Below are 14668 nucleotides of genomic sequence, written 5' to 3'. Positions count from 1 at the left end.
TCTATCTATCTATCTATAAATTAGAATTGGTTCTCAGTCAACATATCTGGTTAAATAAAGGTCAAAGAAATAAAGTTACTAAATGGATCTTAACAACAACAGTGTGCTTCGAAAAGTAGTTAAAAGATTTGGCTGCTTTAAAAAGTACAATAATTACTTCACTAATTGTTCAAAACATTATGTGTTGCTCCATTTCATTAGCTTTTAAACTTATTTAAAGCTGCTGCTGACGGCCTTGATCTCTCAGATCTAAATGTTAAAAGGCTGCCAGACTTTAAATATGAAAACAACCTTTCTCTAAAAGCAGCCGGCTACAAAACAAAAGAAAATCAAATACAGACAAGCACACTAATAACTCCTTAAAGGCCTTCTGAAGCAGATTGAACATGTGGAATGACTGGAATGCTGTTTTGGCCGCAGACTGTGCTTATCTACTGTTGGTCCTATTAGATCTATTGTTGTAGATCAACATTATGATTACTGATCGAGGCAGGCGTGTAAAACCTGCGTGAGATTACTATGAAGAGGCAAAAAGCTTTCTGTGCGTCACCTGAGTGCTTATTCAGAATGATTAACCAGTGAAATAATTACACCACCTACGTTTGTTAACCTCCCATCGAATGTATGCAGAGATATTAGAGTAGATATTACAGCAAAAACCTGTGTTAAAGTGTGAAATACAGGTGTGTATGGTGCTTTTATGCACTGAGTTACCTTTAAGAGTCTATTCACACTATTATTTGACTCATATTGAAACTGCAGGAAACTCCATCCTCACCTCAAGTTGACAAATACATGAACCAGACTCCCTGAACAAGCTGATTTAAATGTTTTGAATACAGAGTTAGCGAGTTAAGCTCCTGTATGCAGCAACCTGTGTGATTACAGATGACACATCATTTCACACGTCATGCTTTTGTACCTGCAAGAGACTTTTATCAGTCAGCTCTGAGTCCTCTGGTGAACCACGTTAGTGACCACATCAGCGACGAAACTGTTCTCACTGCACTTCATGAACACATTAATTGAAATCAAAACTGGAACGAATCCATTCGTGCCCAGTGAAAAGAGCATGGTCATGTTTTGAGTCATGTGTCATAGTTCATTATGACTGGAAGGTTACGTAAAGAAATCTGGGTCAGTTTGAGTTTTAAATTAAGTTTTAAAAACAGAAATAATCTGATTCGTAGGACTGCCGTATTACAAAATGCTTAAAAGGAGAATTTATAGGTTATTTTCACACACTGGGTTTCATCTAAAAGTGTAAATGAAGTTGCTGGTAGGATGAATGTTTTTTTCCGTCCTCAGGTAACAAACTCCACCTACCAGCAGGTTAATTTAATCTGTATAAAAACCAAAGTGCAAAAATTACAATTTGCAGAACTATATGTTGGTTGCGTACCAAACTATTTCTTAGCTAGGACCATTAAGTTTTTAGAGTTTCTGCTGGTTGCCCGGACATAACCCTCCCTTAAAGGTTCCATATGCAAGATTCTGAAGCCTTTTACATATTTTTATTGCCAATGAGTCAACAGGTTGTAATGTAACTTAAAATAAAGAAGTATTCCTCCAACTTTCTCTGTTGCCTGTGGACATTCCCCCCGAAAATCCTTTGGATTTTGGAAAGGACCCTAAGGACGTAACCTTAGCTTGCCCGCTAACATTATCGCTAGCAAAATACTATCTGCCTACAGACTGTTTACAGAGCACGAGGACGCTGACTGCAGTTCACTTAATGGCCACTAGTGTCGCTAACAGTGTCTTTTTAAAAAAGCAAAATTTTTGTACGGACAAAACTAAAGACATAAGATGTTAACTTGTGCTGGTGGGTGGATTTTGTTACCTTTGGACAGGCTCGCTGTTCCCCCTGTTTCCAGGCTTTATGCTAAGCTAAGCTAACCAGCTGACAGTAGCTTCATATTTAACATACAAATACACACAACAGTTTTTTAATTTAAATCACTTTTTTCTCGTCCAGCTTCACCTGGAGTTCCTCTCGGATGGACAGGAACACGATCACCGTGATGACGGGACAAACTGTGGACTTCTTCGACAATGACTTCAGGGAGCTGTACGCTGTGTCTGAACAAGTCGACCTCTACAAGGAGTTCAACATCACCAAGCCGCCTATACCTACGCCCATCACCAAGCCAAAGGTGGAGCCAGTCCGGCCCCCACCCGTCTCCATGTCTCGCTTTCAAGTATCTATCAATGACTCCAGACAGGTCGACCTAAAGGTACCTGCACATAAATACCACAACCCTAAGTACTCTTTAGTTTTTGGGAACAGCAGGGGTCTAACAGGTTCCCTCCAAGACCTGTCAACTCCGAGCGACTCGCTGGTCGGCGGGCTGAACCAGAGGAACGGCCTGCACAACCTTCATACCAACAGCAACAACAAGGACCAGGTGGACCGAGTGTCCCCGCAGAGTCTTGGCTCACCCACAGAGGAGGAGGATGAGGATGGAAAGGGGGGCTTGAATAAGAACCCGGCTGCCGGAGTGAAAAAACGCAGCTCCTTCAGGCACTTCTTGAAAGGCAGGGGAGGTAATCACAGCACAGACACTATAGAGGAAGGCGTGGTCACTCCTCAGAGCCCCGCCCCCGTCTGTAAAGCGCCAGAGACCAATGGCGTCGCAGCAAATGAGCTGGAGGACTCGTTTGAGATCATTGAGAAACCAGGTCCGCTGAAATCCAAAATCAAGAAGCCCTCCAAGCTCATTCAGAGGAGTATGTCGCTGCAGACCATCAACTCAGGAGACGAAGACGGTACGTGCTCACAGTCCGTTTGTTTGTTTCATACAGTGAAGTTTATTAGTGATTAATGTGCAGATTGTTTTCTCGATTAATCATCTGGTCTGTAAAATATCAGAAACTGGTAAAAGATGTCACAATTTCCTATTTCTGGTTCTCGTTTTAACACGTGTCCTGAGACTTAAAGTAAGCCCAGACTTTCCTCCTTCAGCAGAGGAATGTAAGAACTGATTCTAGTGTCACATAAATCAAACTGCTGAGCTCAAACATCAAAGTGAAGGAACAATAAAAAGAAAAGTAAAAGTAATATGTTAACCTGCACCTGGATCCACATAAAGTAGTCAGGGGTTTAACTTTCCACCGTATTAAATTGAATTAAAAGTAAACTCTCTTGATCTAATTTATCATCAGACTCTTGAAATAAATCCAGACAAATCAAATCAAACATTTAGAAACACATTAGCAACTGTTTGTACTGAAAGTTTTTGATACTCGTGGCTACAGACAGAATTCAGTTTGTATTAAAAGTTTTTATTTTTATAATAACTTTATTTACACATTTCTTTTACACATACACACAAAAACAGCAGCAATAATGAATGAGATTAAAAGCAATATATGAGATATTTAAAAATAGATTAAACACACATTGCACAATGCCATAGGGAGCTTCAGCTTGTTGTTTATTTTACTGTCTGTGCTCTCATATTGTCAAACTCAGAGAAAAAGCTCTAAATCCTCAGCAGCAAACAGACGCAGTTAGAGAGACAGATATTTCCCTCAGGAGTTGGTAGAGAGCAGAAGAGAGTGAATATTGGAATATTCATCAGGTGGACACAAACAAACAAAAAGACTGTTGCTCTGTGACTGCCGGATGTGTAAATAAGAAACTGTTTGCTAGCCAGTTCACCATATTGATTTAAAATGTTCCCAAACCTGTTTCTGTTTAAAGGTTTAAGAAGTATTGAGATGTTCCACTGTCTCTAATTGTGATATTAACATCTCCACATTACTAATTATGGTTGTAATTAATCTGTCAACAGGGTCCAAGAGCCGCCGGCGGCATCAAAAGAAGAACTGCATCCAGTCATGAGATCAAAAACAAGAGGACAGTCTCTCATGGTTAAACACACTGAGTCACAGTATCACTTTACTGTAACCAGGTGACTTTACTTTACAGGACAAGAGTGCAGTCAGTGTCTGTGGCCTGTTACACGGCTTCAGTTCGGGGTGAAAGTCCCTGCTGTGCCTTATGGGAGCGACCACTGACGTTGTAGTTTAACTAATCACGTGAGGAAAAAAAGAATAAATAATCCTCCAGAAAATCTCAACATTGTAGCCAAAAGTGCTGATGGAGGCAAATTCCATCGCCACTATTTTTTATATTAAATTATTCTTGAAGTCAAGTGTTTTTATATTTTACACACGTATGCTTGAACCTGAACACCACAGAGGAGCTCGGGCTGCGACCCAGGCTGCGACCTGGGTGGATTACATCACACCTGTGAGTTGACACGGTTGCTATGGAGACAGGAAAAGTGATCGGTGGTGCTGTTGTCCCCGAGTGTCGCCTTACAGAGGACCCTTGGTAACAGAGTAAGTGTTCATCGGAGTGTGTTGTACAGGCTGTGAATAATGTAGGCTGAGCTGAGTGCTGACGCAGCCCCTCTGTTTGCTTCTGCTGTACAGACACTTTGTGTGTTTGCACTTTCTGGGATTTTGTTGTTATTCAGGCAAAACTGGCGAGATTAAAAATGTGAATTCTGGAGAGAAACCACTTGAGATGCAGATAATCTGCAAAGAAATTTTTTGTAGAAGAAATGGAATAAAAAGACATAAAAACAGAAGATTGTGTGATTAAATGTTTTCAGTGGAAACCATTATGTTCAAATGTGAACAAACAACTTTTCAAAGTTAAATATTTACGTAAAAATGTTCAGAGTTTGTTCATTTTATATGATGGTCTGTTGATGTTTAGGTACAAAATTAAATTCAGAAAATATCTGTTGACGACTAAAAATTACGACCGAGTATTAGGGCCAGACTTAGAGAAAAACAAAAAAATTGGGGGGGGGGATTACGAGAATAAAGTCGTAACATTACGAGAAAAAGTTTGTAATATTATGAGAATAAAGTCATAATATTATGTCTACGAGAATAAAGTCGTAAGATTACGAGAATAAAGTCATAATATTACTAGAATAAAGTAGTAATTTTATGAGAACTAATAAAAAACGTATTATTTATTCTCGTAATATTATGACTTTTTTCTCGTAGACATAATATTATGACTTTATTCTCGTAATATTACAACCTTTTTCTTGTAATGTTACGACTTTATTCTCGTAGACGTAATATTATGACTTTATTCTCGTAATTTCCCCCAAAAAAAGTCTGGCCCTAATACTCCATCGTAAAAAATAAATTGATTCACGCTGGGAATTTATATCAATTAGTAAATGTTCAATAGTGTGTCTTGGGAAGTTGCATATTAGCCAACAGAGGAAGTACTCGAGTCACAAAATTAAAAAAAACCATTCAACTCCACTTGAACTTTAAAACATCAGTGACTCCTGACTTCACTTGGACTTGCCCAACGATTAAAAAGTATTTTATTACCACATATCAATTAATTTCCTGACTCAACTAACATTAATACTATTCTGGCATTGGAGTTTTGTTAATAACAGGAAGTTCAAATGTAAGTAAGGTAGGATAAAATGCTGTATATTTATTTGTCTGTTAATGACATTTAGACAAACAAAAGGGGACATATATATGTTTAAGCATGGCTCATATAACATACAAAACACTATATATTTACTTATTTGTTGGAATAACATTCATTTATTATAATTTCTGTATTCATGACCTTCTGCAAGTTACCACTTTAATTCATTCTGCATATTGGGTTTTAATTAGGTCAGAAGATTATTACTGTTTGCACACATACATCAGTGAGGTCACCAAACAATGAGGAAGTAAAGCTGGTCCTCTAATCCTGCAAAAAGAGGCCTGAGACGTTTATTTCTCACAAGAGATTTCAAACAACCCCTCGCTAATGTTTGAAGAATACATTGTGAAGAAAATGCACATTGTAAAAAACAACAAAACCAAAAAAAAAGCTGCTTTTTTGTTTGTTTGTACCTTCTTCCAGGAAACCACAACTGTATCACAGCATCTCAAACACTCACATGACAAGAACTGCACAGGAAAAACCTTTAATGCATAAAACATCCTCTTTATCTGATTATAGTGAAAATAACAAGATAACGCAGGATTTCTCAGTACTTTAACTTCTATACGTCACATCATCATTACAGTACGAGAGAGATTCAGTCTGTCACAATAAAAGTTCACAATGGAAATGTCCTGGAGTGATAGTGTAGCACCATCTGCTGGAGAAACAGGCACACAGACAGATTCAAAAGTTTATTAGTAGTTTGATTCTTACATCAATATAAAGTTATGACATTATACATACAGTAGTTTAAAAACACTTAAATTAAACAGTTTTTAAACAAAATAAAATATATTGTACAATTTCAAAGTATTCATAAGTTACATTTTAAACTTGACAGAATCTTTTAGGTTTTCACTTTATTTACAATTTTTAACAATTCATCAGTAATAACGACTGACTACACGATTAGAAAAGTTAGAAAAGTGTAAAAACTGGATAAATATATAAATCATATTTTCTCCAGTGAAACACCCAAACCAGGTTTAACAAAGTGCGACATAATCTTCTCCTACTGATTTATGATTTTAACTTTTACACTCTTGACTAATTGGCAATGATTCAGTGTAAGAAATGGATGCCGATCAAACAACTAATATTCTAATATATAATAAAAATAACCGATCAATAAATAGCTGCTATTTGTACCTCTAAACAACCGACAACCATCGACAGACTATGAGACAATGGACCCCTGGACATGTAAAAGGCCTCCAAACCTCCGACACTTGACCTCGTCATTTTGTGTCACTTCTTAGTTGTTTTGAGTCATTATAGTTATTTCATGTCTCTTTGTAGTCCCTTGGTGTCTCTTTGTAGTCGTTTTGTGTCTCTTTGAATTCATTTTGTGTCTCTTTTAGGTCATTTCATGTCTCTTTGTAGTCGTTTTGTGTCTCTTTGAATTCATTTTGTGTCTCTTTGTGGTCTCCTTGCATCTCTTTGTGATTGGCATTCTTACAAGAAACCTTAACAGTTCAGCACAAGTTTGGTCAAAGGGGTCCTGGACCTGCACCCAGTGGGCCCAGTTCAGTAATCCATCTATTACACTAACAGGTCGACTACCTATCACCTCTGGACTTTGGTGGGGGGGGGCGACAGACACCCCTCAGGCCCTGCACCTGCAGCAGATGTTTGTCAGTCGGAGTTGTCAGCCCTTGAAGTCGGAGAAGTAGTGCGTGCAGTTTGCAGAAGTAAAGTGAAGACTTGTCACTGCACGCCAGAAATAGCTCACTTTTCTGAATTTACACTTTTTCACATGTGTTAGTTCACAACTTTTTTTTTTACATTTCTCTGAAATGCTGTGTGATTAAGTTTTGTTTTCTTTAAAATTACTGTCATAAAATCACATGATTCATCCATAAAAAAACTGTCCAGGATCAGATGTAGTTTGCTCTGACATCTTGTGTTCCAGTCCTATGAGGAAGTGTTGCTAATGACCTTCCTCTTTCGTAGAGACACCAGATCATAAAAAGGGTCCTTGGTGATGCTCGCCCTGAAAGAGAAGATTGGGATTCAGAGAATCAGTATTTAGTTGTAGTAACAGTTTCATTTTTGCCTGTTGTCAGAAAACTAGTTAAAAATGTTGTCACAATTTCCCAGAACCCAAGGTGTTATCTTCAAATTGCTTCATTTCAACTGGACCCTGCAAATATTTAGTTTTTCAGCTCCAGCTCAACAACTATCTGATGGATTGCTTGAGATTTGGTGCAAATGTTTATTTCCTCCTCAGGATCAATTATAATGATTTTGCTGACTTTTTGTGCCATCATTAGGTTACATTTTTCAATTTGTCCAATACTGTGACTGAATATTTGCAAAACAAATTACATACCCATCAGCCTCTGCTGTTCTTTGTGTTTAGTGTTAATTTTTTAATTTAGCATGCTAACATGCTAAACTAAGATAGTAAACATTGTACCTGCATTGTACCTCAGTATGTTAGCATGCTGACATTAGCATTCACTCCTCACAGAGCTGCTAGTATAGCTGTAGACTCAGATTAGTTTATCAAAAAAATAATAAATGGAAGATGTTCTACTTAAAGTCCCTACAAGGAATGTTTTGTGAATTTATTTTGTGTTGATTGTGGCGGCCCCTGTGGACAAAAACAGTAGTGTTTTATTGATTTCAAGGGGAATCTGACTCTGTGGCAGCCATAACCAGTTAAAAACATACATTTAAGGTTCCCCCTAACTCCACACAAGGAAATGATCCTTTACCAGCTTCCAAATGTATAGTCTTAGAAACAGACACATAGAAAACTAAAATATGCATATTTGCTTTCTGACGGAGAGTTTGACGAGAAGATTGATACCGCTCTCATATCAACTTGTTTAATATGAGGCTATAGCCAGCAGGCAGTTAGCTTAGCTTAGCACAAAGACTGGAAACAGGGGGAAACAGTTAGCTAGCTCTGTCTGTAACATAACCTAATCTGCCAACCAACGGCTTTGAAACTCACCAGTTAACATGTTACATCTTGTTTGTTCGATTTGAGTGTAAAAAGTGACAATTTGTTTATGTACTGTGCTATTTCTTGCTTCTGAGCTGTTGCCGGGCAACCAGACTACTGGTCCCAATTTAAGCTGCAGTTTCAGATTTAAGATGACAAATGTGAAGGTTTGGAGAAAATGTGTAAATTTTGGAGGCCACATTGTTTTTATCTGTGTTGTTTTTTTATTTATTCAAACTCTTTGTGACCATTTGTTCCAGCCTCAGCCTTGACAAACTGAATGCACCTGGCCTCCCACGTGTTCTCCACCACATCAACAGCTCTCACCTGATCGCCTCTATCCAGTTGTCCCGTTCTTCTGCACTGGCTGCACTGAGCTTATAGGACTGGTGTTTACCCTGCACCACTCTGCCTTTGTTCTCCGTCTTGCAGGCCTTGATCTTTTGTCCTTTGGGATTATATAACTCCAGACAATACTGTTCAAACACAGACACAAAAACACAATGTAGCACCGTTACTGTGTTCATATGCTGTTCTGTTTATTTTGTTAGGTTTCTCGTGACGCACTGTTTTTAACACTTTTTGTGTTTGAAATTCATTCAGCAGCTGCTGTGTGATTCATTAAGTTCAGTGGTGGCAGATAATGTGTGTGAGAAAGCTCAACACGCCTTCATAGGCTGCGATACCAAAAGTAAATGATACTCTACCGTTTTGCTTGTGTCTTCTAGCTTCCTGACACACAGGTTCTCCAGAGGAATAATCCCGATTGGGTCTTTATCCTGGAGGAGGAGACGGATATTAAAGACAGAATTAACCTTTCGACCACCAGAGGGATGTTTGACAGTTCCATATTTTGTGGATGTAACATCAGAGATACTTACTGTGGTGTATTCAAAGTAGTACAAGCAGCTGTCTGTCAAAATAAACCATCTCCTCTTCCAGGTTTTAACTCGGCCACCTTAAACAAAGAAATCCATCAGTTAGGGGGAAAAAAAGACATAGATACTTGTTATAATCTTCTTTCTTTTTGTCATCTTACCCATTTTAAGGAGCCAGCCTTCTCTGTCTGGATTAAAAAACGTCAGTGTGAGGTCGTTCCCATCATCCTCTGGGATTTTGAACGGCTCGCTACGGATGCTCGCGTACAGTTTCTGGAAGAGAAAATCAGTTTCAGTATCAGTTTAGACAGTCATGGACGAGGGATTGTGTTATTCAGAAATAACGAAAACACCACAACGGGAAAGCCCTGCATTGTACTCATTACTTAGAAGAGAGTAAGTAGGAGTAAAAGTTCAACAATAAAAGAACCCATAGTGACGAACGTTCAATGTCAGACTGAAAACTGAAAATCCAGATTATTGGAGATAAATGAGAGAATGCAAATCCCCCAAAACAACAACAGTTAATTGAAATGCAAAATTTAATTTGAATTTAACGATCATCTCCTGGTTCTCTCTTTAGATAATGTCAACAACTAATTTAAAGATTTTTAGCTATCAATAGCTAATTTGTTTTGTGAAGATTTCATGTTGGAAAATAAGAAAAAAAGAGTAAAAAAATAAAATATCTTTATCTTTAACTCAAGTAAAGTGCAGGTAAAGAGGGTAAATGTTGTACAGATTGTAAAGCCCCCTGAGGCAAACTGTGATTTGGGGCTATATCAATAAAATTTGACTTCACTTGATCTGTTTAACAGCTGCAAAAAAGACACTAAATGAATTGTTTTCAGCATAAAATGTGATGACTAAATCACAAAAAATTAATCACTGCCCTTTTATATATATTTTATTACACTCTGTCAGCGTAAACGGAAAAAAAGCCCCATGATTGGAAATAATGAGATCATAACAGACTGAAATATCTCTACAACTATTGGATGGATTGCCACAAAGGTTTGTACAAACACTCATATCCCCCTCAGCATGAGTTGTGATAACTTTGGTGATCCTCTGACTTTTAAATTTAGTTTGAATCTATGTCCCTGACACATAGAAGGAAGTGCAGTTTGTGAGAGATTGTTTTTTAGTTTAGTGACAAACATATGAGCATATTATGAATAGGACATTAGTGAGACACTGATATTGGTGTTATTAGCAGACCGTTAGCAGCTCGGTGGGCAGGTCCTCCCCGTTGTTGATTCCTCTGTTCATGGTAACGAATCGCTGCAGATTGGGTTTGTCTTTCACGTTGGGGTTGTGGAGACTTGTGTTGAGCATGATGATGGCAAAAGACAGGATGTAGCATGTGTCTATTACACACAAACACACACAAATACACACAGAACAAAGAAAACCACAGTTAGCTTCCCCCGCTGTGCACAAGGCTTAAAATAAACTTTTTCCCTCCCGCAGTATCCCACAAGTCCCAGACATAACAACCCTTGTCCCAAACTGAACCTAATCAATATAGTTTAATAACTTTGTTTCGGTAACTCGCATCATTTCATTGACTCATTCTGGTCCGCCAGGGAAGTTCTGCTAGTTGTTCCCTGCATATCGGAATAAAAAAGTACCACAGTCAGTGTTCATTATTCTTTAGTCATTAGTTGAGTTACTCTTTCTTGTGTATTATGTTTAAATCCAAACCTGAGATGGAAATGTAAATACACACATTATTATTATCTAGCCAAATAATCACACAGTCACTTCAGGGATGTATATTTAAAGATATATAATACATATTACAAAGGGAGGGAAAAGATCAAACTAACTCTTTAAATATTTACAAGCTCAAACAAGCTGTTTACATATAAGCTTAAAGGAACATCCTAATCCAGAGATCTGAAGAGAAAGAGTGAGAGAGAAGGTCAAAACCCCCATACACACATAATGACTGGCCCAAAAGGAGAGGGAGAGATTCCGGCGCTATCGACAGAAGAGCTACACATTTCCCAAATTTCAACACCTGACAATTAAAATTATAAATGTTCCATGACATAAAAATTCCATGTACATTTCTCCCAGTTAACGCTTCTCCAGCTGTATAAATTACATCCATAAAAAGGAAGTTCCTGTGAATGCTGCCTGAGTAAAAACCCTGATACTGAACAATCTGTTTACTCTGATCAGTGAGTGAGAGATAAGAAGTTACTGTGGCTTCACTGGAAAGAAAAAATAATTCTTATTAACAGCGGATAACTTGTCTTGTGCAGTTTTTTTTAATCTATTTAATTAATGAAACGGTAATGAAACTTTTTAATTGGACTGCCTGAGGAAGTGAATCAGGCGAGACAAAGCCTCTTTGTGTTTGTACCTGTGGATTGGAAGACCCCTGGGTTACAGTCACAGTAGCGAGTTGCAAACGCCTCCATCATCCTGTCAATCTTTTGAGCTTCTCCCGGGAGACGAAAGCTCCATAGAAACTGCCTGCAAGATGGCAGAGGTGTAAAAAAAAACACACACACACACGCAATGTCAAGCACATGCTGGTAAGAAGGAGGAGGATTTCTACATCACTAGAAAAACAAGACGGAAGGTAAAGACTGCTGAAACATTTCACACTTGCTTGCGTGCAAAAGTAATTTTGTGACACAAACCTCAGCGCCTGCACCAGATTCAGATCTGAGAATTCATGCAGACCAACAAAGGCTTTCAGTATCTGCAGGTGCATCTCCTCCCTGAAAGTTAAAAAAAATAATGACAAAATCACCTAATTGGAAACGTGAGGTATTAGAGTATATTTCAGCACTGAAGTTACATCCACATGTTTAAGTCCCAAAAAATATATATTTTCTCTTCTTGTTCCTTCATGTTCAGGATGTTTGAGCTTCACTGTACAGGATGATGTATGTGCAGTCTGAAACTAGAAGGATGTTTTCACAGTCATCTGCTGAAAGTTTCTCTGAGCTCACTGAAAATCAGATTTTTAAGGGGCGGGGCTTACTAGCACGATTTGTGACATCATAAATACTTTGGAAGTCAAACCTGATCCAGTATGAAACTTATACAGTGAGATCCACCAGCGCACAGACACTGAGAATGGACTTTACACTGAAGTAGACATCTTGTGTGCAACAGTAAAACTTGAACAATCAGCATATTCATAGTTTATGGAATTATTAATAAGAGATGGTAGAGGCATTTTTAAGGATTTTAATGTGGAAATTATAATGTTTTTGTGGAAAAAACACATGAGACACATATATATGTCTTCATACATGACTAGAGGGGATCTTTAATATCCAGATCACATGTTTCGTATAGCGTACCTTTCTCCCAAGAAGTTGCCAATGGCGGTTTTGTTCAGTCCCTCTTCTTTATAAAGAAACTCGGCAACTGACTCCGCTCGCCATTCCAGCAGGTCATTTTCAACCAGGTAATGGACACCCTGAAGTAAGACACAGGGGGCGGGGAGTCAGATTTGTGTGAAAAGTATTTGGAAACCAGGAAAATGGTCAAAAACAAAATCAGTAATGTCAATGTTTACACACAGAAGCTTGTATTTTATGTGGTGTAGAATGACTGTTCAGACCAAAAGAGGGTGAAATCTGTCGTATTTGTCTTGAAATGTATAATATTCTGTCTTTTAATCAAAGGTTTTATATAAGGTTTTATATGTGTTTGGTCATATAGCATATCAGAAAACATACAAGAAAGTCTTATCACACATCAAAAAGAAGAAGTTCTTCTTCTCCTTTTGAGTCACTGTGGTCATTAATCACCAGTGCAGAAGAAAGGTTGAATGAATATTGCATGCTGCTGCTATCTGGAAATCTCAAAGGGTGTTCAGAGCCAAATCTTCAAAATATGACCCTTTCTTCTGAGTGCGTCCTCCTGCTGAGTAGCTCTTCAAATCAATTGCACTTAAAGGCACTCTTAACCCCAAGAAGTCTTAAAATTTCATATCCTCCCACACGTACTCTTCCTCAGGCCTGAGCGCAGAGCGGTCACAGGCCGAGAGACTCAGCTTTTCACCCGAGGACGCAGAGAGGAAGGAATGAAAAAGACGGAGGTCGCTGTGGTGAAGTGGCGCTTCTGCCCCACTTCAGGGAACAGGATGTGGTTTTTCTCGCTATTCAGTCATGTGTGTCTGTGCACATCTTGCACTTCTGCACATCACACAGAAACACGCAGATCTACATCCGCTCTGTGAGTTATCTTTGCTTCCGTCTGACCTTCAGATCCAGAGGAGCTGAAGTGAGTGAAAGTAGAATTTCACATTTGTGTGTCAACATAAACTTGCTACATGCAATTAATTCAACGTGAATGAAATAAATTCACTACACTTCAAGTAAAAGTCCTTTAAAAACCTTACTAAGTTTTATCAGCAAAAGTACTCATTGTGCAGTAAAATGTTCCCTGTCAGTGTTTTACTTTAATATATAAAGTAAAACATGTATTAATATCACTGCTGCCTTAATGTATATGTTGCATATTACTGCTGTAGATGTTTACGGTTGAGACATTGTAACTACTTTATATACTGTTAGTTTAATATACAGTAATGCATCATATTCTATAAGTTCATCATATGTTTGTGTTGTGGAAATTCTTCCCAAAGTTGAGAGGTGCTAAGTCTCTGAAGAACTTTCAAGCCGGTGTGCCATTGTTCACGTTCACCCCTTCCTACCCTCTTCGGCATAAGTAACCTAAAAAAAAGGTAACCAACTCCGAACAGTAAAACCAACCACGCTCGAATGTACACGGTCCTCCACGGCAGCTTCATGCCTGGCAGTACGTAGCCATATTTTATGCTATACTCCGATCAGTGTCCAGTTGGCCGACCACCTCACAGGCGATGCATTGAAATTGCCGATCACACGAAAATTAACACAATTGCTCTCAGCGGCAGTTGACAACTCCGCCAATAGCGAAAAGTCACCTATCACCTAATGTTACCAATCAATCAAGCAATTACACAATTTTAAATCATTTGCAGATTATTTGTGGGTTAAACAGGGGTTATTTTACTTGCAGGCGCGCAGTCCTCTACTGCGTCGATGGAAGCGATCAAGTTAGAACACACAGTCTGAATTGTCTTTAGCCCTCTTGGCACTAGTTTATTTAAGCAGTTAATAAAGTGCGGACCGAAATGTAGCCACCGTCTCATCAGCATGGTCCCTCACCACACAAACAACAATCACTAAGCCAGCTCACTGGATGAGCGATAGGTGAACGTACACGTCTTGTAAACACTGTACCGATAACCTCACAAGTTACAGCAAAGTACCAGATTAACAAATCAAGTTCCCATCCACTGTAAAAAAGTACCCATCGGCCACT

The 14668-nt window shown here is 38.5% G+C and overlaps 2 protein-coding genes across 2 annotated transcripts in view; one reads left to right on the top strand and one right to left on the bottom strand.

The window, feature by feature from the left end:
• The window catches only part of fam83fa (family with sequence similarity 83 member Fa), a 17820-nt gene extending 13238 nt beyond the window's left edge, over positions 1-4582 (top strand). Inside the window, exons 4-5 of the mRNA XM_035654406.1 lie at positions 1979-2769; positions 3798-4582. Of these exons, the coding sequence (XP_035510299.1) occupies positions 1979-2769; positions 3798-3847 (841 nt within the window). The 3' untranslated portion in view covers positions 3848-4582. The remainder of the gene's footprint in view (positions 1-1978; positions 2770-3797) is intronic.
• A 2721-nt stretch (positions 4583-7303) lies between these two features.
• cyth4a (cytohesin 4a) overlaps positions 7304-14668 on the bottom strand; it is a 10776-nt gene continuing 3411 nt past the window's right edge. The window contains exons 5-13 of the mRNA XM_035655788.1: positions 12655-12773; positions 11983-12063; positions 11700-11812; positions 10547-10695; positions 9487-9598; positions 9329-9405; positions 9155-9226; positions 8775-8923; positions 7304-7487 (exon numbers count right to left, since the gene is read on the bottom strand). Coding sequence (XP_035511681.1) covers positions 7409-7487; positions 8775-8923; positions 9155-9226; positions 9329-9405; positions 9487-9598; positions 10547-10695; positions 11700-11812; positions 11983-12063; positions 12655-12773 — 951 coding nt within the window. The 3' untranslated portion in view covers positions 7304-7408. The remainder of the gene's footprint in view (positions 7488-8774; positions 8924-9154; positions 9227-9328; positions 9406-9486; positions 9599-10546; positions 10696-11699; positions 11813-11982; positions 12064-12654; positions 12774-14668) is intronic.

This window comes from Morone saxatilis, unplaced genomic scaffold (assembly GCF_004916995.1).
Source record: "Morone saxatilis isolate NCDOM2014 unplaced genomic scaffold, NCSU_SB_2.0 Contig14, whole genome shotgun sequence".
Lineage (NCBI taxonomy): Eukaryota > Metazoa > Chordata > Actinopteri > Moronidae > Morone > Morone saxatilis.
This window is presented reverse-complemented; position numbering and strand designations above follow the sequence as displayed.